Source organism: Podarcis liolepis (genome assembly GCF_965112155.1).
Source record: "Podarcis liolepis genome assembly, chromosome: 8".
In the NCBI taxonomy this organism is placed as follows: Eukaryota; Metazoa; Chordata; class Lepidosauria; order Squamata; family Lacertidae; genus Podarcis; species Podarcis liolepis.
Window position 1 is genome coordinate 60,755,462 of NC_139560.1, and position 26,336 is coordinate 60,781,797.

Consider the following 26,336-nt stretch of genomic DNA (forward strand, 5'->3'; position numbering starts at 1 on the left):
ATCCAGCTAAATTCAGTTCAGAATATACCCATTGAAGTTAACGGGCCTGTTAGTCTACTCCCCCCCACATTTATTAAATAATTTGATAATAATTATGAATAATCAACAAAACCCTGCTCCAAAAAATACTTTGCATCACAATATTATGCAAGTACGTATGAAATAACATAAGGGACGTGGGTGGCGCTGTGGGTAAAACCTCAGTGCCTAGGACTTGCTGATCGTAAGGTCGGCGGTTCGAATCCCCGCGGCGGGGTGAGCTCCCGCACTTCGGTCCCAGCTCCTGCCCACCTAGCAGTTCGAAAGCACCCCTAAGTGCAAGTAGATAAATAGGGACCGCTTACTTAATGGGAAGGTAAACGGCGTTTCCGTGTGCAGCGCTGGTGCTGGCTCGCCAGTGCAGCTTCGTCACGCAGGCCATGTGACCCGGAAGTGTCTTCGGACAGCGCCAGCTCCCGGCCTCTAGAGCGAGATGAGTGCGCAAACCCTAGAGTCGGTCACAACTGGCCCGTATGGGCAGGGGTACCTTTACCTTTATGAAATAACATAAAATTGCAGCCTTATTCTTACAAAACCTAAAGACCTATCAGAACTTGCTTTTGCAGAGATAATTATTGGCAGTATTGTTGAAGGCAAGCAGTTTCCCCAGAATTTATGTCTGCATTCACTTGCAGTTGTTGTTATTATATAAGAAGGTTGTTTTTTTTGCCATCATAGCCAAATCCCCAAGTTTGTTAAACCATTCTTTCCAGGGAGGCAGTAATGTAACCCGTTTTCAGCCAATAACATCCTTGCAGCTATTAACAAATAGGGTGGAATTCAGTGTTGCGCTATTACAATTGTTCTGTCTACGCAAGCATTGCAGTTTGCCAGATAGAACGGCCCCCCTCCCACATGTGCTGTTCCAGGGGTTCTCCCACACAAATCCAGCCAATTTCAGGAGGTGCAGGAACATGTGGGGGGCAGAAGTGGGGGGGAAGCCCCATCGCGCAAGAGGGTTTCTTGGTAGGGCTGCCACTGATGGGGTTCATTGGGTGAATTCCGCCCATAGGGTTTAAGTTTGTTATCTTCCTTCTTTTTGGTGGTGATACATAGTTCGGCGATATCAGTACGGGATCTAAGGGAACTTCATATTTCAATATTTCTGTTATTATTCTAATAATAATCTTCCAGTATTTTTGTGCTTAACTAAATGTCTGCCACATGGTAAAATGTTCCATTCTCCTTTTTCACCTCCAGCACATTTTTGAATATGACTTATTTATTGCTCCCTTCTATTAAAAATTAAAGCCAAGAAAACAGATGTCTTACATTTTTGTGTGTTTCATTTTATTTGCTTATTTCTTCAAAAGAATGGTTTTTAATCCCATCCATTATCCTATAGACCTTACAGCGGTATTTTGTCTTCACAACCACCCCAAAAGTTTGTTTTTTGAAAAAGCTGAAAACTCATTTTGGCAGCCAGAATATGTGCATGTTTTGAAATATTAAGTAAAATGTCTCATTTCTTTTTTTCTTGTTCTATTAGGATGATAGTGATGGGATTCCATGGTCGGAGGAGAGGGTGGTACGAAAAGTCCTTTACTTATCCCTAAAGGAATTCAAGAATGCGCAGAAGAGGCAGCATGGGGATGGCATCAATGGGAGTCTCAAAGGCGTGAATGGTAAGTTTCTTGGGGGATCAGCTTTGCTCCAGCTCTGTGTGCTATGTTTGGGAGTCACAGCAGAAGTTTCTTGGAGCCTGCTTTCCCCCTTCTGTTTCCCTGTTATGTGTCACATCATACAACTGTGTGAGCAGTCAGTTCATTGAGGGGGAAGGAACTAGCTTTCCATGTTTCTGGCAACCTCTTTTGGAAGCCTGTTTCTTCCTGAGCAAGATCAAGTCTACGTAGTCTAGCATTGCAGTCTCTCACCATGATCAAAAGACTAATGGAGAATTGATGTACCGGTTTTATGATGAAGTGCACCCGTTTGGAAACTCATGGAAGCAACGGAGTGGTAAAATTGTTTTTGTTGCATGGAGAAGTGATACAGATGACTGTCTTCTTGCTGCAGTGGTCATACATTTTCTTTTTTAAAAAAATAATTTTTATTAACCGGCCAATCAAATCAAATCACATCACATAACTTCCGAATTACAAAGCCGAATTTTAAATTTTGTTGAGGGAACCCATATTTCAAGATCTGAAGGGGGATTCTGATCATCTTCTTGCTACTGCGTTAATGTCCAAATCAGTCCAAACAAAGTTATCCAGACTTATCTTGCTGTTTCCACATCACATCTTGTTCATATATTTTCTCTTTTTTCTTTATGATCTCTTCTGATAGTCTCCTTAAGCCGATAAACACCAATAATAATCCTGTGTGAATTTTTCCGTTCTTCTAGTCCTCAAATCGAGATGGTTTCCATATATCATCGCCTTCATAGATAACAGCGCTCTTTCCATCATTAATTACAGAACTGTTGTTCTTAAGTCCCACTGAGGAGTTTCACCCACAATATAAAGACAGCACTATTTCTCTATTTCTCCTCTCAGACTTAAGTCCTCCGACAGAACTTCCCAATATGGCGACGGTATTTTTAACTGCGTCATTCCAAAGCCCTTATACATTCCACACTCTTCTTAAAACATGCTTTGGTTCGAAAGTTTATCTCCACACAGCCTTAAATCCACAGCTTAAGTCCTTAAAACGACATTTCTGACTTGTGAGTGGGGGGGATTCTTGTTTAATCACATAAAGGAAAGAAAGGAAAGTTTTCCCCCCCTCCCCCATCAGTCCCTTTGCCATACCGAGTCTTGGCGTATCTTCTCATGATTTATACGTGTTCCTCCGACTCATCTTGTTTTATCAGAGATCTCTTCTGTTAGCAGTCTTTACTCCCCCTTCTTCCTTGAAATATGTAAATTCGCTTCATCCAAATTGTTTCTTTTGAAGTTCTTGCAGCTAGTGGCGCGGATCAGAGACGGCGTCCAGGAGCGCCGAAATCCCACAGGAGGGCATTGTGCCTAGTGCCCCCATCCCCACAAATTCGGGGGTGGTATAGGGCACAGCAGGCAAGGGCAGTCCCCCACCACAATCCTGGGGGAGTAGGGAGGCTATTTACTCCCATCACAGCCTCCAATTTACCTCGTGTAGGTCGGAGAGATGTTATTGTCAGCCATCTTCTGATGCGCCCCTAGTGGCCCCTCAGTGGTCATACATTTTCATAACTTAAATAACTTGCATAACTAAAATGCCCGTCTATATTTGCTCATGTTTGTGTATTGCATAGGCAATCGTTAAAAAATTATCCCTTTCAAATTAGTTGAGCCTCATCCAGAAAATTTTGGAGCATTCTTTTAACAAATATTTTCACTAAACGAAAGGAGGAGAAATGTCACTGTATACCTTCTTATTTAGCTTTCGTTTGACAACCACAGCAGTTAATTCCAACCTATCTAGAGTATTTCCCAAATGTCTGCATAACTGCATGCTTACCAGCATATTACAACAGCAGCTGGCTGCTTGTGTAGTTTTCCTTGTGCTTGTACGTTGCATCATTTCTGATGCGTCATATTTCAGCACTTACTCATTGAGAACTTGGGTGTTTGTTAATAAAGATACAAGGATGTGAGCTGTTTATCTACAGAAGATCTACTGCGCGGTCAATTTATAGCATCTCGCATCTGAAAAAGAAACTCCCTCAGTTTTCTCATAAATACCAATCTGAAAGATAGTCACGTTTTAGCAGCAAACCATACCAATTTTCCTGGACAAGTACACACAACAGCTTTGGCTTTCTGTATGGCTCTGCTTCGTTGATCTTCCGTCAAACAGTTTCTTTAAGGAAGGTTTCTTATTCCATTGTGTGTGTTTTTACTCTATAGTCTGCAGGGAGCAGAAAAGGCCTTGAAGGCGTAATGCACAACAACTGTATGTTGGGAAGCTTTGAGGGAGTGCCAGGTTACAGAGCATGACTGAGATTTTATAGTGTCTGGTTTCTTCCAAGTAAACTTGATGAAAAGCGGGTTAACCCAGTTTTCTATCTCAGAACAGCTCACACATAAGGGAGTACACATCTACATCAAGAACTGCACTCTGAAAATACAAACTGCACCAGTAAAACACAATGTGTCTGGCCTTGAAGTGTTACAAACTGACAAAATGTAGGAAGGTTTTCTTAATTTGCATAACTTTGCTAATTCTGCTTGCTTTCAGCTACAATCCTGTACTCACTTAACGTGAAAATATGTTCTATTGAACTCAGTGGTGTTTACATCTAAAAAGACATACATAGATTGCAGAGTTAGAATTACTTTAAAGGTAAAGGTAATGGACCCCTGACAGTTAAATCCAGTTGCGGACAACTCTGGGGTTGTGGCTCTCATCTCGCTTTACAGGCCGAGGGAGCTGGCGTTTGTTCGCAGACAGTTTTTCTGGGTCATGTGGCCAGTATGGCTAAGCCGCTTCTGGTGCAACGGAACACCCAAACCAGAGCAGCGCACAGAAACACCATTTACCTTCCCACCAGAGTGGTACCTATTTATCTATTTGCACTTTTTTGGCGTGCTTTCGAACTGCTAGGTTGGCAGGAGCTGGGACCAAGCAAGGGGAGCTCACCCTGTCACAGGGATTCGAACCGCCAACCCTTCTGATTGGCAAGCCCAAGAGGCCCACTGGTTTAGACCACAGTGCCACCTGTGTCCCTATAGAATTACTTTAGACTTATGTGAATAGAATTGCACCCTTCACATAACCCTTATGAAGCAGAGGGGTTTTTTAAAGGAATAGTATTGTGGGGAAAATTTGATGAGTGAGGTAGAGTATGTGTTGCTATATGTCCAGAGGAATGTGATACAAGGCCTTGAACAGCAACATAACACACAATCTATTTACCCCATGGCAGAACAGTGGAGCCTTTGACAGACACTGGCTGAAATCCTGTGCACAGAATCTCAGGACTGTAAACACATATATTCAAATCATTTGCTCCCAACTTCCCAATGCCTGATGAAAGAAGAACATGTTCACTTTGTGATGAAAAGCTAGCAGTGAGGAGGCGCAGTCATATTTCTAGTGGGAATGAATTGTATAACCAGGGTGCCTATCTTGGGTCACTGCATATTGCAGTCATAGGAAGGACCATGAGGAAAACCACTCTCACAGATCTTAAGGGTCCGAGGTACCAAATATTGAGAGAGGTACTCCTTTGATTATGCGTGTCCCAAACCATATAGCACTTTATAAACTAATGTCAAGATTTTAATTGAGCCCAGTAGCAAATCAGCAGCTGGTCCAGTTCCTCAGGAATTGCTGCCATTTGAGTTCACAATGCCGCTCAGTAGCCTGGTGGCCACATTCTACGCCAATTTCAGTTCTTCACTATCTTCAAGGGTAGCTTCATGTAGAGCACATAAAGGGATGGTCTTTATACAAGGTGCTCAGTGCAGATTTTGCCAGTTTCTTTTGACAACAGAAACTTGAGATTGATTAATTAAAAACAAGGAAATAGGCCCTTGACGAAGGCATTTTGGGCCAAAACATGTTGGGGCCATTGTATAAATAATTGTATTAACTCATCAGTTTTTGGGTGTATGTGAGGTTCATTTCTCTTTTTTTAAACATCAAACCATGGTTTGGCATTATGTCTCAACAAAACCAGTGTCGTCTGTAGTGATTTAGAAGGATGAAATTTAATAAACAGATGAGTTAAGTTATCTACATATTTTCTTTACTAGGTATTTGCTTTGTTGCCTCTGGATATTCACAGGGTATAGAATGACCACTGTCCTGTTTCTACAATGTGCCTTTGTTCGTTTTGTTTCTGTTCCACCATGTGGGAACACTAAAATCAGAAGGGGATATTTTTGTGTGATGTCAGGAAACCCTTTGTAGCATTCAGTGGGAGTCTTTCTCACTCTGGGAAACAGGATAACACATCAGCAAGCCCAAGGGAACATGTGCTGTAATTTTGAATGTTACTATCTGGTATTTCAGCAACGGTTTTAATAAGCCTAGGCCTTGGGTTTGAGATCGTGATAATCAGTTTTTCAGAGGTCTCTTTGAAAGAGAGAATCTCATTCTCACGGGAAATAGCTTTCTTTCTAATGCTGCTTTAGACATGAAATAGACTGCTGTAAAATTGAAGTATAGAATGTAACCATCCTTGGCTTTTATTCATGAGGCTGTATTTTGTATCCTTCAGCAAAGTAGCACATAAAACAAGGCATTTTTCCTTAAAACGAAAAACCATGAAAAACTGCTCCTGAAAACACATGGGCATCACTTGAGTAAACAACAAAAATACTTAGATAATGGACATAGATATTACCCACATTAATTTCCTTGTGCTCTCTACGTTCATCTTATGAAAGACATTGGACATTGACAAACCATGGTTTGTAGAAGCCATGGTTTTAGTGCACAACCCATGACTTGAGCTTTCAAATAATTGGCAAACTGCAAGCCATGGTTTAAAGTTGGCTAGCTGGGGTTTTTGTTTTTTTGTTTTTTGGCCTGTTTAGTTCTCGTTCTGTAGATTTAGTGGCACCTAGAAGTGGGATAACAGCTGCAGCTATGCTTTGCTAATTCAGGCATTTGGCCAAAATCAAAGTTAATAGAAACTGTAGTTTGCAGACCACTTCAAACCATAGTTTCTGAGGGTTTCACATAGAGGATATGTTTTGGTTTTTCTTTGTTGTGCTCAACATCTAACCTTATGGAGCTGGACATATCTGTCCCATTCTCCTCTATATAATTTGTGAGAAAACAATTGTGTTCCCATTTGTTAAATTCTCATTAGCCATATGAGGTCCAGTGTTGTGATCTGTCATTTGGTGTCACAGTTTGGCCCTATAGGTAGAGGGCCATTTTGTGACAATACTAAAGCTGTGCTCTGCAGTACTGCAAACCTCTGGCTAGCAGCTAGTGAATAATTTATTTTATTTTAATTTATTTTGTCATGGTGGTACTGTCAGCCTACTACAAGCCTACTTATGCTAGCAAGGCATTTTGACATGGAGACAATGATGACTGGCAAAATAATTTCAAAGTGACTCCACTACTGTATTCATATTATTATTTTATTATTTATTAAATTTGTTACTTGCTTTATCTTGCCCAAGGCAACTCAGAGTGACTTACAACCACACTACCCTCCACTATCCTCCTTCCCCTCCCAGAAAGATCTTACACCAACATTTTTCTCAAATTGGCAATAGTAAAAATGCTGACATGTAATGTGAGGCAAATAGCATTTTGTCTTGTAATCTCACTGAATTTTTCCATGCAGAGAAAAGGTAGCATATAAAAGTCATGGTTGGATTTCTGGGTGGCCACCATACTAATGATTACAAACAACTTCTGAGTGTGCTTGTGGGGTTCTTGGTTATGTGCAAACATGCCATGATATGGTGCTGAAACCCCAGGAACCATCTGTGCTGCTTTGAAAACTTCCAGTTAAATATTATCCATTTTTCTATACACCAGTTTTCATTCAGGATACTTTGTTTCCTGAAAGGATATTAAAATGTAATTATTTGGAGAGCGTTTCATTTATTTTTAAGATGAGCTAGTGGGATATAAAAATACTCAAAGGCTTAAGCAATAATACTACCCACATTTCAAACTTTCAATCTCAAGTTTATGACCTAAAGCCAGGGATAAAAGATTTCACACAAGTCTTCACTTTTTATTAAATGGGAACAACCATAGATAGACTATTCCAGTTTTGAAATGAAAGCTTTTAAATGTATAGAATTCTAACAGAAGTCTCATTTACCTTAGTTTTTAATTGCTGTATCTAGGAAATTCAGGAATAATAAACAGACATTTAGAAATGTGGGTTTTATAGCAAGCCTCTAAGGGGTGTTATCACAGGTTTTTGGTTTCTGATCTTTTCTTTTTCTTTTTGTGGGTAATATGCAGGCTGAATGCACACCTCCAAGCCACTTTCAGAAGATTGCTGCACTAAGCAGCAGTGAATATAGTACTATGGTGGTCCAGGAAAGGGTTTTAAGAAGCACATTTAACATAACAGAAGGGAGAGACTTGCTGGATAAAGACTGGGGGAGACTTACTGAAGCATATAGAAACTGCATGACAGAAACCAGAGGAAGAAGTGGGAACAGGGGACAGAATGAATGATATACGGGCTGGCCTGAACCAGAAAGAAAGATTGTGTAGATTCATATTCCGTTAATTAAATAAACAATCTTATTACAGTGTTAGAACTTATTACAATTCTAGCCCACCCTCCTTCAGCTTAGGGCAGCACCCATTGTGTTACTTCATGAGAAAAAGTGGCAGGACAACAAAGTGACTTCTTCCTGTCACCTAAAGGTATATATCCATATGTACCCCTCAGGTTGTGAATGTTCAGGTAAAGGTAAAGGGACCCCTGACCATTAGGTCCAGACGCGAATGACTCTGGGGTTGCGGCGCTCATCTCGCTTTACTGGCTGAGGGAGCCGGCGTCTGTTCGCTTCTGCAGACAGTTTTTCTGGGTCATGTGGCCAGCATGACTAAGCCGCTTCTGGCGAACCAGAGCAGCGCACAGAAACCCCGTTTACCTTCCTGCCAGAGCGGTACCTATTTATCTACTTGCACTTTGATGTGCTTTCAAACTAAATGGTCAGATTTCTGCTCAAACTAATTGCAGGAACATTTGTGTCACTTTGTAGTGAGCGAAAAGCTGTGGCGTTCCTCTCCTCCCTCCTTTTAAAAGCAATCAGTCAGTTCTCTAATTGTACCCCACCCCTTAAAAATAAGTTTTAGTGAATTCTAGTAGATTAACTATTAATATGTAACTTCATATCAGGGACCTGGGATAACAGAGAAAAAGATGGGCCAGATCCCCTTTCCAAAAAAAAACCACTTCAGCCCTGGGCTACAAGGTTAGTGCCTAGGTTAACTTTAATGCAGGAGAAGGAAGGAGACAGACTGTGAGCCTCTCTCATGCTTATCATCTCCTAACCATGATGAGGACATTGGAAACCTTAAAAGTAAATCTTCATTGTTGCACTATGGGCGTTGGATAGTACCACATAAGGTCCACATGACCTTTCACCCACCACTAGGCAGCCTGTGAACCATTCCCACCCCCCACAGTTACCTCACCACCAAACAGAGATGCATGCTTACGTTGACTAAGATGAGAACTCTTTTTATCATGATGGCCACATTTGCTCTTGGGCAACCATCTGGGGGCCACATGACCATTGTGGGTGAGGCCAGAATGGAATGTGGATGACACAACAGATGTGACTCTTCCTTTTGTAAGAGACTCTAGATGTGTGATGAGAGATAAGGACTAAGGAGAATTCTGAGGGCTGCATGGAGGGAGCTTGAAGGCCACACAAGGCCCTTCTTCCTGAAGTTCCCCACCGCATGGACAAAACAATTCCTGACAAGCATACCGATCAATAAAGGCCAGAGATGCTCAGAGTGAGGGTTAGAGAGAGTGGTTCGATTCCTAGCCACTTGGAATGTGGACTCATCTCTTCACCTTGCTTATTATCTCCTCTTGCTGACTGGCCTGATGCAGAGGAACAACCGGAAGAGTGCAGCAGCTTGGGACAGATGATGGGCTGCATTGACAGTGTGCAAAGCGGCTGTTCTTTTCTGTGTGCAAGGAAGACTCACATTTTGCAGCTGAGTAGGGATGATAATGTACTCAGCAGCATCTGCAGATCTTTATGGTTCTGTTTTCTTGCTTGTACTCTCTGACATATGTACTTGTATCTCTTATTGCAGGAAGAGTCCCAAGGTAACCTTGATTCAAAAAGAACAGGTGCGGGAATGAGAAGTCTAGACTCTAAATGCATAATTTTGTTGACTTTTATGGTTTTTGGCTGCCTTCCATTCTCTTATCCTGACAGTGACTTCTATAAGCTTATCAGGTTCTGGTGCTTTTTTGGGCAGATTTAAAATAATCTTTGGTACCCCATTTACTGGAGAACACATTCATAGCTCTCCATTTCCCTATAAAGGAATTTGCTTTCCTGACTAGTCTCAGCAAGAGGAGTTTATGGACGTTTGCTTGACATGTGATGCTTATTTTCAAGCTTGGCTCTTTGTCTTAGAACCCTAATATAAGGAAGCATCTGAACCCTAATGTTGTAGCTTGTTGAGTGGAAGGACCCTAACAAGTTTACTCTGCTTGCCCAGCATCCGACTGAGTCCCAAGTTTGTGGTTGAAAACCTTAACACTAGGCTGGGGACAAAAGTTGTCTGGCTGTTGTTCTGAGACAGAGGCACCTGACTGTGATGTTTCTCATTATTGCTAACATTGGCTCCTCTTATTTGAATATTTGCTCTTTGCAGACCACAGCCAACCAGCTCTGCTTTCAGATGAAAATACTAATAGCAAGCAAGGAAACCAGTCATAGCAAACTTTCACCCCACTTTGTAGTCCACATGAATGTCTAGTCTCAAAAAGGAAGTCTCCTCATTGGTGTTCAATGACTGTAGTGTCAGCTGTCACTTTTGGTTGGACTAAACTTAATTTGGGTTCTGCTTGTTTTGATAGTAAGGCTCTGCTGCCTTTTCTTAATGGAAGGACCAGTGGTTGGTGTTTTAGTCTAATCTAGTGTTTCCCATTTGCATCTTCAACTGATTTCAGACTACAATTCCCATCACCACTGGTCTTGCTAGCTAGGGATGATGAGAGCTGTAGTCCAAAAACACCAGGAGACCCCAGTTTGGGAAACACTGGTCTAATCTGTGCCCCATAAGGGAATAAGCACACTTTTATGTGTCCGTCTTAACAGTGTTCTAGAGTTGTAGCTCCAGGGTTTTTAATAATGCTAGAAATAAATGGTGGTGGCGGTGGCGACAGCAGTGTGATGTAGTGGATGGAGAGTAGGTGTCAAATCCCTTCTCAGCTACGCTGCTCACTGGTGATGTGGGGCCAGCTGCTCCCTCTCAGCCTAACCTACCTCACAAACATTTGGGTGAAGCCTGATTTCCAGATTGCTAGCCTTTGGTAAAGTCCATATTCACATTACACGAACACCGATCGTGTTTTAAGTTCAGCTGCCATGTGTGTGTCTCAAGTTATAGTTGTGAAAAAGATCATTGATATCCTCTTGAAAGAAGTGCTGCTAAGTATATGGAAATATGTGCACATGTGAGGAATGGCAGCTATTGATGTGAGAAATGCTGCTGTTTTACATAATTTAACTGCAAACAGTAATCTAGGGATTCACTCTTCTCAATATCTAAGTTGCATGTACTGAATCTCTCGTATGACAGGCAGGCTCAGATTTCTTCCCTGTTGCTTTATTGTGTTTAAGAGCTTTTCCTTTCTGCTCCTTCTCCTCATTTTGAAGTCCATGACCAGCATTCCTGATGCGTGCAGTTCCACCATCTTTGATTGTTCCAAGTATGCTGTGCAACATGGAATTTGACATATTGGGCAGGAAATGGTTGCTCAGTCTTTTGCTGCAGGCATAACTCTCTCTGGCAGTAGCTTGGTGGGATCCCTTCTTCCTGTAGAAAGTATCATTTTTCAGGTTTAAGATCCTTCCTTGCTTCTGAAGTTAGGAAGTATAAATGAAAGCAAATGGCATAAATGGTCAGAACTTGGGTTTTATGTGTATTCATTTTACTTACTTGAGTTTATATGTATCCCACATCCTCTGTGCTGGATAAAGCCCCCTTAAGCATCTCCCAAAATGCACATGAACATAAAATTATATCTAAACCAATAAAAAGGCAAGACAATAAAAACTAATAGATCATGCTTAATTTTTAACATTTGGGAACAACATTCCTGACGCTTTACTCTTGAGTCAATTTATATTTTATTGAAAATAAATTTTACTCTGACCTCTAAAGTTAGGGTGAAATTTGTGCAATTTCACACATTTATATTTTGAGGCATTCAGAGTGAGAGCATCAAGGAAGCACATAAGGTTTTCTTCTTAAATACTGTAAGTTAAGTGTTTTTGTTTGGGGTGCAAATAAATTATTCATTAGGCTTTCAATTTGGTCTGATTTTTCCTTTGTCTTTCATTGTCAGCAGATTATTCCATGTGTTATACAGTGTAATTTCCCCCAAGATGTTTATATTTTGAAGTAAAATTAATTACTCCCGATCGGAGTTCTGCAGGCAATTACGAAGGTGCTTTTGTACAAGCCAAGCAGAGCTTGTAGGAGTAGAATGTATCTGGATACAGCTGGGAGGAGGGGGGGGAGTGTTTGGTTTTTGTTTTGAATTGCTGTGCTTAGCAGAGGATTAAATCTATTGTCAGATAATGCTTGCTCTGGAGGGTCAGCACCCCATTACTGGGTCATGTGTTACCGCTGTAAGAGGCCTCTTCAGAGCATGTGTCACATTGGAAAAAAATATTTCTTGAGTCTGTCTGGAGGGCTGCCCACGCTTCAGGCAAAAGCCATGAAGGGCTGTTCTGAATGACATGCATTACAATATCAAATGAGGTTGCACAATTGGAAATATGCCACAGCTTTTTGCTTTCCATAGTCAGATATTTGAGCTCCCTGCAGGAACATCTATGCAGCCATGCTGCTACGCATAGAGACATGCAGGCCTCTCAGTGAAGGGAAGCATTTTCTGTTTCCCTGCCATCTTAATTCATTCAAAACACCAGCTATCTTGCAGTCGCTTCTCTCTCTGATTCTAGGTTTGCGTTTTCTTTTCTTCTTTAAAAAATAGCTTTCAGATTTGCTTTACTGTTCCTTTATTTCATTTACGCTGAATTCTTCAAGTCATTGATTCCAAAATGGTATCTTTTACTTCAGTTGAAATTGTTTATTGTCACATTTTGTTTTCAAAGCTGTAAAAGGTAACTGCTTCAAACCAGTTTTGGATGATACATTGTCCTAGCTGTTTGACGCCCCTCGTTCTTTTCCCCAAAGCGATCTTGTGCGTTTTGCCTGTTGTGCTAAATCTGCCCTCCTTGGTACAGGCATGCCTCAGAGATATTGTGGGTTTGGTTCCAGACCACCGTAAATCAAATATCGCAATGAAGCGAGTCACGCGTTCTTTTTTGTTTCTCAGTGCATATAAAAGTTTTGTTTGCACTATATTGTAGTTCATTAAGTGTGCCAATGGCATCTTCTTTTTAAAAACAAAAAACATTTGCACCTGCATCCTCTTAGGGAACATCAGGAGCCGCTGTGCAGTGGAGACAGGCCCCTGCAGCCTCATCTCCAACCCAGCAGCAGCAGTTCCTCCAGTCCTTCAGTTTGTAAAAATCACAGTATCTGTGACGCACAATAAAGCAAGGTATGCCTGTACTGCACAGCCCAAACAGAGAATTGTGTACAATACTATAGGCTTAACTCCTGGTGAGAGCAACCTCAGAAGATCCCAGCCTCTATTACAGAGGTCTTTTCATTGACGTTGATATCTGAGGCCTACTTTAGAGGGTGGCTGAGGATACAGTGTGCCTGAATGAATGAATTTATTGAAAATACTACCCACAGTGAATTTCTAGAAGACAAATGCAGCACCCCATTGCCTCTGACATACCAAAGCTTTTTAGGCTGTCCACGATGCTTTAGAGCGCAATATGAAATCATAGTAAGAAACGATTATTTCACAGTTTTGCAGATGGAACTGGGGGATGGCAACCTAGCTCTACATAAAAAGGATTGTTGATTTCTTTCTCTTTATTTTATTCATTTCTGTAGTATTTGAAATGGTATTTTCTCACTTCATTCCTCTTCCCGGGGCGGAGGGGACAAAGTAATACATATTACCATATTGGTGTGGGAGTTGCTTGCCTCTTACCAGTCTGGTAACGTGTTCATGAAGGAGGCCATGCGTGTGGGTCAGTGACATGGTTCTTTAGCATATACGTTCCTGGCGTGGTGTGAGAAGAAGCCACAAAAGATGCATCTTTCATGCGGTAATACATTGAAAAAAACAACCGTAGTCTATTTATCTAAGAGATGAAACTTAAAAAAAGAAATTAACACAAAGGCTGTCTTAAAGAGAACTGAGCTTGAAAGGCTAAATTAATCTGTAGATACAGATAGGTAGCCGTGTTGGTCTGCCATAGTCAAAATAAAAAAATTCCTTCCAGTAGCACCTTAAAGACCAACTAAGTTAGTTCTTGGTATGAGCTTTCGTGTGCATGCACACTTCTTCAGATACACTGATACTTCTTCAGTGTATCTGAAGAAGTGTGCATGCACATGAAAGCTCATACCAAGAACTAATTTAGTTGGTCTTTAAGGTGCTACTGGAAGGAATTTTTTTATTTTAATCTGTAGAGTTCATCAGTTCATTGATAAATAGGACAGCTTTTAGGAGAAGAGAAGGCTAAGGGGTAAACCCTGCACAAATCTGACATGGAGTCCCTAAGATGGTTGGATAGCACTTTAGGCACCTCCACTCAGCCAAGCTGGTGCCAAACATATTGCTCTACTTTCCTTTGGACCACATCAGTGAGGCCGGGGGGTGGTGGTGGCCATCTTTTCATACTTCGTAGGCTTGTGCCATGGGGAGGTCACTTCAGCGCTGCTAACACAGTGATTTGACTTCATCCCCAAAGTCCACTGCCTCTTGAGACAGACAGATGCCAACAATCAAAATAGTGTGTTGTTCTGGAGCTGGCTCTGGAGATGTGGTGTGTGCAAGATTTCATTTAAACGAATGGGAAATGTATAGCCTTTTCTGTTTTAGTGGGGCTTATTCAGAAGAAGTACTTTAATGCACTTGCATTAATTTAAGTAGTGCTCCACCAACTGATCTCTACGTTACCCTTTAATTAATAGTTTACTTAATTGTAGCTTAAGGGCTGGTCCTATCATTAGGCAGAGTGAGCCAGCCACCTCAGGTAGCAAATGCTGGGGGCAAGAAGCAATAGGTAGCCCCTAGCATTTGTCGCTTGAGTTGGCCAGCACAGTCTGCCTAATTATAAGGCACAACTGAGCGTGCCTTGAATCCTGCTTTGTACTTCTCACTCCAAACTTGAGAATCCTGCACTTTCCCTTAGGTATGATGGACAACACTGTCCCATTTTCACTGTGGAATTAAGATTCAGTTGCCAGTACACTCATCTTCTGTATGTGGAATGTGTGTGCCATCTTGTTCTCCATCTCAGGAAACAAAATGTCTCAGGCTAGCCTTGCGAGGCTGAGAGACCAGATACTATGGCACTGTGCTTTGATAATAATAGTGATAATTTTTAAAAGGCCCGCTGGACACAAAATGGCTGCTTGGAACGGTATCATTGCGGCAGCTGCTGTGTGGGGAACTGTTCCTGTAGAGCACCTTGCCATGAGAACTGGCCCTCAATGTGTGTCGTTTGTACTCATGCCACTGCTCAAAATTCCCGTTCGTGTTCAATAGCCACACAGAGAAAACTGCACGGCAGCAGCTCATTCATGTCTAAAGCCAGTACACACAAAAGAAGCATTGCACAAAGTGACCAAGCTGTGATGGTTATTCCGAGTGAAATGGGCCTCAAAGATCTGGACAAAATGTTAATTTTCAGGCTGAGACAGGAAAAGCAGGAATTGGTTTAGCAAATGTACCTATCAGTGTTCAGTTGGAGCTTATACACCGAAGTAATGCGAAATGAAACATGCCCCCGGTTGCTTGACTTTGTAACAATTTTGGATCAGGATGAATGTAATCGGAAGGGCAATGTAGGTTTCCTTCAACTGCATGATTAAGCCAATTCCGTTTTGCTGATCTCTTCCTTTTGACAGCCTCACAAAACCAGCCTGTGCTGTAATGTCATGCATGCTTAGCTTCCATAGTAATGATGTGTATCTACATATATAAAATCACTCTTCTGTCCATTTACAAAGACTGTAAAAGCTATGGACTAATACTTTTTGGCGTGACAGCAACTGAAAAGCATATGCATGTGCTAGGATTATCAATTTAATGCCCAGTAGCTTGTCATATGTAAAAGCCAGTGGTTACTCATGTGATGGCCACAAGGACAGTCAAATTTGTGACAGCCGCATTTCTTTTTTAAAAGAAAACCAGTCCATTTTAAAATAATTTTAGACTACTGTCCTAAATTGGAATCCTTTACAACTTCAAGCCTTTTCCCCACTGTACTCAAGATACTGCATGAGTACAACAAATAAGGACTGAGCATAGCAGATCACATCACAATGAAAGACTCTAAAATATGAGACAGGTTAAGCTTTTAAGTCCTCTTCAGGAACTCCGGTTAAACAAACACATGAGGGGGAGATGCAGGGACAAACGTTTTTGCTCCACCCCACATTGTCATTCTTTTCCCCAAAAAAACTTGGAGGTCGCTTGTCTGAAGCAGAGAGGTTTCTGTACTCATGGAAGTTCCCTGAGTATTTGTCCCTCTCTTTGTTATCAGCCCAAAGGTAACAGAAGACGACCTGAGAAATAGGTACTTTGGTTGACATCATTGCAGGCGAAATAGTGGTTGAGATTTTGGCACAGATCGTTGTGTTGTCTTCTCAAAATGGCTTTCTAGAAAAGCTTCTTGCTGACCAGGGTTGTGATGTTAGAGGTAGAAATGCTGTTGTCAGGTAGACTATTTGATTTTTTTAAAGGTTCTTAAAATGGTGTGAAGCTGAGGTCCGGAAATACACCCTTGTAAAGAACAATGGAGCGCTAAATATAATACTGCAGTGCAATTCAGCAGAGGAGCTACAATCTGCCTGGCTGGTGTTACACAAATTGGTGTAAGCTATTCACAGTATGTTGAAGGTTGTTAATATAATATATTATATTATATATCTGGCATACAATTAAGTCATTTAACTATGTTTGACTTGTATGCACTGATCAGTATTAATGGTACATAGCAGTAACTCTTGTCTGCTCCTTGTGAACTAGATAACAGAGGTGAAAACATTGGCGCATCTATTTCCCTCTTCCTATCTCATCGCAGCCTGATAAATTGAAGTGTGCAGAAATCATTACTGAGTTTCTTCCATTATCTAAGAGAGAATAGAAACCCTCTTGCATTTTGTGAACTGTACGATGAATATATGTAGTGATTTTTTTCTGAAAGGCCTCTTGGGGGGGGGGGAGAGGAGTGTTCCATTTTCAAAAGGAACTTCTTTTAACTATTATTTTGAATTCTCTTGCATTGTGCCCCTTAGTCAGATTGTTCCACTGATGGGGTCCCAAAGGTTATCTTTTAGCTGTTAAGGAGTTCATTTTTTCCCTTTAAATCCTCAGCATCCCATGCCATAGAAATTATATCTTATGATTCCAGTTATATCAGCATAAATCTTGCCCTTTTGTGTACTGAAAAAGGAAATGTAATACTAAAGTAATTGTAAAAGCTGCTCTTTAAATATATTGTCCTTTGCATATATTTGTAGCACAGACTTAATTAGCCTGGAATGGCTTTATTTTTGTTGTGTGAGACTATGACGCATGATGTTTTTTGGGGGGAGACTATGTGTGGGACTATGGCATGTAAGATGGGTGCGACTGCCTCTGTATGTGTGTATGTGGCTGCATGTGTGAGAGACAAGAGCATCTCTTTTTTAAAAATGTACACATTGCAAGCATCTGAAGATTGACAGCGCAATCCTAAATGGGGCTGAAGGAGTGTGAAGTGGTGGTTCATCTGCCACTTCCAAAACCCTGCTGGCTCCTGCCTGTGCAGATTTAGAGCGTGTGTGTGTGTGTGTGTGCGCGCGCACACACACACACACACACACACACACACACACTCTTTGTATTTTCAAATTTCCAATGGAGGGAACTTAGTTGCACTGCTGACAGGCTGTCATAAAAGGGGAGCCTGATCCTGGTGCCTCCCCAATGAACAAAGGGGCCTTGGCTCTAGTAGGACCAAGGTTGCATTTCTTGCACCTGTGGAACTCCCTGTTTGGGTGCCTTTTGCCAGTGAGACATCCATTAGTGGTAGCTCTATGCCCACGGAGCTACTGTGGGCATAGTGAGAGTCTCTATAGTGGTCCTGCTCCTCTTTTCACTGGCAGAGAACCACCCCTGCACAGTGTTCTAACCCTCCTCAGCCAGTAGATCTGTAAGTTCGGTTTGCTCTGCCCAGATCAGTTTTCATTTATTTGGTAGAACCAAATGATAAAAGTATTACGGGACTGTATTATTTCAGGCTGCAGAGGGAGGAGTTTCATGCCATGTGGCTGCTTGTGTCATGGTGCAACTTTGTCATGATAGGATAGGCCAGGGGTCAGCAACCTTTTTCAGCCGGGGGCCGGTCTACTGTCCCTCAGACCATGTGGTGGGCCGAACTATATATTTTTTGGGGGGGGGGAATAAATGAATTCCTATGCCCCACAAATAACCCAGAGATGCATTTTAAATAAAAGCACACATTCTACTCATGTAAAAACACCAGGCAGGCCCCACAAATAAGCCAGAGATGCATTTTGGATCCCTTCCAGTCGGGATTCAGGCCTCATCATGGGACTGAAACTGCCTTGGTCACACTGGTTGATGATCTCTGGTGGGCTAGGGACAAAGGTGAGAGCTGTTTCCTAGTTCTGCTGGATCTCTCAGCGGCGTTTGATACCATCGAGCATAGCATCCTTCTGGACCGTCTTGAGGGGCTGGGAGCTGGGGGCACTGTTATACAGTGGTTCCGTTCCTTCCTCCTGGGCCGTGTTCAGAAAGTGGTGGTGGGGGATGAGTGTTCAGACCCCTGGGCCCTCACTTGTGGGGTGCCTCAGGGTTCTGTCCTCTCCCCCATGCTTTTCAACATCTACATGAAGCCGCTGGGAGAGATCATCAGAGGATTTGGGCTGGGTGTTCATCAGTATGCGGATGATACCCAGCTCTACCTCTCTTTCAAATCAGAACCAGTGAAGGCAGTGAAGGTCCTGTGTGAGTGCCTGGAGGCGGTTGGAGGTTGGATGGCGGCTAACAGATTGAGGTTGAATCCTGACAAGACAGAAGTACTGTTTTGGGGGGACAGGAGGCGGGCAGGTGTGGAGGATTCCTTGGTCCTGAATGGGGTAACTGTGCCCCTGAAGGACCAGGTGCGCAGCCTGGGAGTCATTTTGGACTCACAGCTGTCCATGGACAAATCTGTGTCCAGGGCAGCTGTTTACCAGCTCCATCTGGTACGCAGGCTGAGACCCTATCTGCCTGCGGACTGCCTTGCCAGAGTGGTGCATGCTCTGGTTATCTCCCGCTTGGATTACTGCAATGCGCTCTACATGGGGCTACCTTTGAAGGTGACCCGGAAACTACAACTAATCCAGAACACGGCAGCTAGACTGGTGACTGGGAGCGGCCACAGAGACCACATAACACCGGTCTTGAAAGACCTACATTGGCTCCCAGTACGTTTCCGAGCACAATTCAAAGTGTTGGTGCTGACCTTTAAAGCCCTAAACGGCCTTGGTCCAGTATATCTGAAGGAGCGTCTCCACCCCCATCGTTCTACCCGGACACTGAGGTCCAGCACCGAGGGCCTTCTGGCGGTTCCCTCACTGCGAGAAGCCAAGTTACAGGGAACCAGGCAGAGGGCCTTCTCGGTAGTGGCGCCTTCCCTGTGGAACACCCTCCCACCAGATGTCAAAAAGAACAACAACTACCAGACTTTTAGAAGACATCTGAAGGCAGCCCTGTTTCGGGAAGCTTTTAATGTTTGATGTATTATAGTATTTTAATATTCTTTTGGAAGCCGCCCAGAGTGGCTGGGGAAGCCCAGCCAGATGGGTGGGGTATAAATAATAAATTATTATTATTGTTATTGTTATTATTATTATGTTAAATAAAAGCACACATTCTACTCATGTAAAAACACCAGGCAGGCCCCACAAATAACCCAGAGATGCATTTTAAATAAAAGCACATTCTACTCATGTCAAAACACGCTGATTCCTGGACCTTCTGCAGGCCAGATTGAGAAGGCGATTGGGCTGCATCTGACCCCCGGGCCTTTTGTTGCCTACCCCTGGGATAGGCTACACACAAGTACTTGATTTATGATCCATGCGACTATTAAAGACCCTGTAGCCCTCTTTCGATGACCCAGCTATGGGATTTCCTTCTTAGAGAGACATGCCAGAACACTTTCCTCTCCCATTAGGTGTCCTGTGAAAAGCTCAATTGCCGAAGCAGGTGTATGGTTTAATCCAGAGATTTTCAACCTTTTTGATTCCACAGCTCCCTTGACCAACTACATTCTTTCTGCGGCATCCTTGTGGGGCTCAGGAGCCCAGTTATGTCACCCCTTGCCTGCAGAGCTGGCAGCCTCTCACCCTTTTTCGAACACCCTCCCTTATGGATTGTTCCCTCAGCCCCCTCTCTCCTATCCTTGGGAGTCCTATGGGCAGCAGCTGCTTCTGTTCCTGGTCTCTGAGCTGCCCGCCCCAAAGAAAAGTGCCTCCTCACACTGCCCCACAGGGGCCTGGGACTTGTCTGTCCATTCCCAACAGCAAGGGCTGCCTGGGCTCCGTCGCCCGCTTGCTTGCTTACTGACTCTGAAGCCGCCTCAGCTCCTGGCAACCAGCACCCCCTGGCCAGTCCCAGAGACACCATTTGCCTGCGGAGCCTATAGCCAGGGCTGCTGCAGCAAACACCCAGACAAGCCTTTGGGAAGCAGAGACACATGATAGGGCATAAGAGGAGGAAAGGAAGGAAGGAAGGAAGGAAGGAAGGAAGGAAGGAAGGAAGGAAGGGAGAGAAAGAAAGAAAGAAAGAAAGAAAGAAAGAAAGAAAGAAAGAAAGAAAGAGGCCAATGTTGCCTGCAGCACCTCACCCATCATTCAAGGCAGCTCACGGTGCCACGGTTGAAAAGCCACTGGTTTAATCTGCCATGAACCTCCTTTTAAGAAGAAAGGCAGGATATAAATTCATAAGTATAATTCACCCAACTCGAGATAAAATTTGAATTCTGGTCTCAGGTTGCTTTTAACAGTGAGATGCAAGAATGTTTTTATTTTGCAGACTGACGTGAGCGAAAAATGAGAATAGCTGCATGTCACAGGATTATTTTTACCACATAGCTAGCTGTATGGAAGAGTATATTTGGTACCTTCATTTTCTTGAGACACCCCCCCCCATCCTCTTGCTATAACTCTTGCACTTTCCTACAAAGTCAGCATTCCCTTCTCTGTCTGTGGAGGTGAGGAAGAGAGAAGTAGTCGTTCAAACTGACTTCAAGGTTGTTTTGTTTAACGTTGGCTACTTTGCACGGGCTACCTTTTAAAAACAACAAAAAACAACCATCTCCTCTTAGTTTTTTTTTGGGGGGGGGCATGAATTATAACCTGCATGTAAATCACAAGATGGGCATGTACAGAGCATGTGAAGCAGTATAATTGAATGACCAGAGAATCTTTTTTAATATATTGAAAGCAAGCATCCTCCTTCAGGCCTGGATGCTCAAAGGAAATAATAAAAGCAGATGCTTGCTGCGCAGCCTCATTCTGCAGACACCATGCTAATTAAATTATGGCTAGGCAATGCTGAGGGATTCGAGTTACAGAGTTCCTCTGGAGACAAAGCAGTAAATGAGAAGTTTATGTTGCCTCTGGCAATATAACAATGGGGCAAGCAAGGCATTTTCTACGCTTTGGTAACATTTGGGTCTCACCCTAGGAAGACGTACAACAAAACACAAATAGTTAACTTTTCTGAGATGGAAATCCCCGTTCAGTGGTTTCTAAGTGACAAATTTGTTTGATTTACTGAGGATACGAATTTGAAGTAGAGAGAAAGCTGTTTTCTAAACACAAGTGAGTCAGAAGGCAACAGGGCTCTTTCCTTGACTTCATACACTTCATATGGTTGGGTTTCGAGTGTGGCAGTTCTCCAGAACAAATATTACTCTTGAAAAATATATATGCAGTTCTGTCATAATAGTTACCTAACTAACTAGAGCGCCTCAATTATATGCTTGATCTAGACTTCCCTGGAGTTTGGTAATTCTAAATTTAATCAACAGCATTAAAAAAAACAAAACCACCCCGCATATAATACAAAAGGAAATGATTAGTTAATGTCAAATGCCTATGTAGGATACTGCCAGGAAGACAAAATTAGCTTTTTAGGTTCACTGAAGATATTTCCAAATATTACTCTGCTTCATGAAGAGTTTGGTGTAATGGGCTACAGTGGGTTTGGTGTAATTTTTAAATGCTGAGCAAGATAAGTTTTAGTGAAGGGGAGGGGCTTTGAATATGGAGCAGTTGATTTATTTGCATTATGAATCCACTTTACAGTCTAGTTTAGTGAAGACAAATCCAAATTACTTTTGTGCAAAACTTGGCTCTTTTTATTTTTGCTTTGCATCTCTTTACACCGCAGAGTATCAATCTTCCTTTATTTTTCTCAGTAAGGAAATTTGTTTCTTTTTTAGTAGGGTTTTTTAAATGGGTTTGTAGCCAATATGCATGAGCTGTCACTCAGAAAGAACTGTACTCTACTGTCTTCTAAAATAAATGACTTGCAAGTATAGACCTTGAGGGAAAAGAAGGTAGTTGGATAGAGTCCTTGAGTTCGGTTACTTGCTAGACTATAGCCAGAAGTTTCAAAATACCCAAATTGAATAAGAAATAATGTTTTCTCTGCTTACTCAGAATTGATAAGTGACACTGAATTAATTGAAAATGGCAGCCGCCCCCCAAACCGTATTTGGTGGGTAAAATTTAACTTTTGAATTTATTTACATTGTGGGGGGGATTCACAGGTTATAATCCTATTTATGATTAAATACTACTTTACAAAACTCAGAATAATATCTCACCAGTTGCAGATTGTGGGTTGAAATCTGAAGGTTGTTTGTGAAGCAAGCACTGGAGAGAGGTTCATTTAGCTTTATATCAGTCTGTAAATGCACCCTAACTGTGATCCCATTGATCCACCTGGTGTGTACTGGGCAAATGTTGTAGCTGCCCAAAAGCTGGCAGGCCTACATTTTTTGTGCCTCACCCTCTTTCAACAGAAACTTAACCATATTGCCAAACAGGATGGCATGATTTGTAATATAGTGTTGGCAAAAGTTCATCCACTTGCCACATTGTAATGCTGTATCTTTCCCAATGTTTGTGTGTGTGTGTGTGTGTGTGTGTGTGTGCGCGCGCGCGCATATGCACATCACTGTGTATTTTGGAACTGTGGAGAACAGGATGGTATTTTCCAAGATCTGAATCAAATTGCAGGGATTACGTATTCAAAAATTCTTAGTTAAATTAAGTATGTCATATCTTAGACTGGTGGTGGTGGTTTTTTAAAAAGATCTTTGGTGCAGTCTCTGCCACAAGTTTAATATGCCCATAAATGTTTAATGGTTTTAATGTGACTTAGCAAACTGTTATTTAACTGCTATTCACTCAGTCTAGAGTCAAATCTTACACTGTTACTTCTGCGTGAGAGCACAATCTTTTGTTCATGCCATGGTTAGGGTTGCTACCCAGCTGGTTTGTTTTATGCCCTGGCCCCATTTATTTTTAATAGCCTATTATTTAAGGACTAGTTAAAACAGAGAGGGAGAGAGACAGGACAATTTAAAATCCATGTGATACTTGATCTATAAAACTTAATTGTGTCTTTAACCCTAAATAGATCCAACTAAGTCCCACTATAAAACCCAGAGATGTATTTCACAATGACTTCAATGTATTGTAAAATATGAACTTTTATTAAGAATTAATGCAGGGGGACAATAATTAAGAAATGCCATATAGGGTCTTTAACAGCTTTAGCTCCTGATATAGTACCAGAGAAGCCTGCGGTACTTTAACTCTACACTCTTTTCAGTACAAAAATGGACAAAAAGACAACCTACTGAAAGCTTAAGTTCTGCATCAACATAAATATGAGTGCCGCCCCCCCCCCCTGCTAAAGGGTTTAAGGTCATTTGGTTCCTCAGCACCTTGGGTATGCAGTAACCTGGTTCATTTTGTTTACAGTATTGTTGTTCATAGTTAATACATTTTGTCCTTCTTAATTATAGGACTGCTTAGTAATGGCCAGTCTAAAGGATTACGACCTGGGTCTGAGCACCTAGAGAACGAGAAGGACGATGCGTCGCAAGTGTCCTCAACTAGCAACGATATTAGTTCTTCAGATTTTGAAGAAGGACCATCAAGGAAAAGGTAAGATTCTCTTAAATTCCAATAGTCTAGCAGAATATAGTCTGATAAATGAAGTCTGAAAAAAGGTGCAGTTCATGCTAAAGTATCTTAGTATGCCAGTGTAGTGCAGTGGATGCTATATGTAAGGATGTAGACCTGTCAGAAGTTGGTTCAAATCCCTGCTTAGCCATAGTCTCATTGCATGGCCTTGAGAAACTCATTAACCTCACAACCTTGCTTTCTCAGACATAAAAAAGGGATCTGTCTGAAAGAGTTGTTGTGAAAACAGACAAGATGAAGACCAAAGAGGACTCGGGTTGTTAACATTGTTGTATGTTTCTTTATTATCTTCTTTCCCTTTCTTTTTTACAATGGATGCATCTTACATTTCATACGGTTGTGAAAACAGTTCCCATGTCCTGATCTCATCAGCTTAAGATCCATTTGAAGCAATTGCCCCTTGTAAGGCTTTCTGTGGTTAGGTTTCATTTTTGCAGCGGTTGATTGGTTAAACGAAACATTCAGTCATACTATTTATTCAGATCTGTAAAGGTAATTGTCCTTGTCACTGTATAGTTTACATACAAATAATGTAATTTCACGAGAGAGAACCGTTAGTGTCAACACGTTTGATTTACATGGAATGGAGCCAAAGGACAATAGTTTAAAAGGCATAGATAATCAGAAAGTGCTGCCTGTATTCTGGGGGCTCATTATAGAGATGCTGGTTATTGTCAGTAGGGGGGCTACTCTGATATAATAGTGTAACGATTTTGCTCCTGTCTCATAGAAGTCTGTAAAGAAATCCTTGTTGACTCTCATTACGCTGGAGTCTGAACCACTCCCTATCCTTTCAACAATGTGAACTAAAATGGAGCACCTTTCCCCACCAGTTTCTTGTAGAAAATATGCCAAAAGTGTGGAGTGGGTTATGAGGATTTTGTTTCTTGTATTAAATTGCATGACTGGGAAGAAGTGAATTACTTTTAAAAAGAAAGAAAGTAAAAGCTATGCTGCAGCCGTAAAGCAAGATTACTTGAAAACACAAAGAATTTTCTGAAGGATTTTCTTAGGTTTTCCATATTGCCTTCATTCAGTTTCTTAAGACTAGGTCTGTTCTTCTTTTTTAATATTTATATTTTATTTAACTTTTTCAGTGAGGAAAGAAATGAATGAAAGAAAGAACAAAATACTTGAAATGTGATACAATGTTATGGGTGTATAAGTAATACAATTATTCCAACAAATGTGACATTATTAACAAGACATTATACTTTTTATAAATGGAATCCAAATATCCTTATATTTATCCATACACAATCTGCATCTAAAAGCAGTTCATATGGTGCAGGAGTTGTCATGCCTTCTATCCATTGATTGAAGGGGGCCATGGTATTATCTTTCCAATGAATCAATATCAAGTCTTTTGGCAGAAGTAAAGGCGCAGAGAGTCAATCTACGCTGACACATTGTCAAACCCAATATAGTTGCTATATAGTTTAACATAATATTGCCATCTGAAAAAAATAAAATTTCCCCCCAAAGTAGTATTTATGCATCCTGGTACTTTCCCCCCAAAATTTGTAAGCATCAAACATTTCATAAACGTAAGTTTCAAAAAAGCATTTTCCTTATGCGATCTCCAGCAACATGTTGTCATAGACAGTCCCTTTCTGTACAAACATAGCAGAGTCCAATGAATTCTAAATATTATTTTTTGTTGTATAAAACATAGTTTACAATCTAATGACACATTTGTTACAGAAGCTAAAACGTTGTCCCACTGCTTAGATAAAATAGAAACCTCCAATTCTTTATATTCTATTTGCTTCTCAAATATGTTGCATTTCATTCATTTCTCTAGCTGTAGGAACCCAAATACATTTGTAGTTGTGTATAGTAGGTTGTGTCCATGCACGCATGTGAGTGTGTATGACAGAGATAGAAATTACCAAACATGATGCTACAAAGCATTTAAACAAACAAAAGAGGCTTGATACATTGAAACACCAGATACATCTAAAATAAAAAAATGGTAAAATATACCTTCTGAGCTTATTTTCTCATTCCCATACCATTTCCTTTTTAGTCAATTCTTTTCTGCATTTCCATTCATCAGTTCATTTTCCCTGAAGCTTGTTGGTGCTACCAGTTGTTAAGATAAATAGTTGTTAACTCACACAGAAAGTCAAGGTTGCTGTATTGGCCCATAAGAAAAAGAAAAGCACATTTCTGCAGTTCCCTTTTAGGCCAGCTAAATATTACAAAATGGTGTGCAAACCTTTGAGTTATCCAGACCCCTTCATCAGACTAGATAGTAAACAAAGCAATTTTACCAACAGCCATTATTATATCTC

General features: G+C 41.5%; 1 protein-coding gene across 4 annotated transcripts in view; it reads left to right on the forward strand.

Annotated features, from left to right (window-relative positions):
* JARID2 (jumonji and AT-rich interaction domain containing 2) overlaps positions 1-26,336 on the forward strand; it is a 187,313-nt gene that overhangs the window by 94,890 nt on the left and 66,087 nt on the right. For all 4 annotated transcript variants that reach the window (XR_014529594.1, XR_014529595.1, XM_083519051.1 and 1 more), the window contains exons 2-3: positions 1,529-1,664; positions 23,859-24,000. Coding sequence is in view for 2 of the 4 variants with exons in the window: in XM_083519051.1 (XP_083375177.1) it covers positions 1,529-1,664; positions 23,859-24,000 (278 nt within the window). In the remaining 2 variants the exon portion in view is untranslated. The remainder of the gene's footprint in view (positions 1-1,528; positions 1,665-23,858; positions 24,001-26,336) is intronic.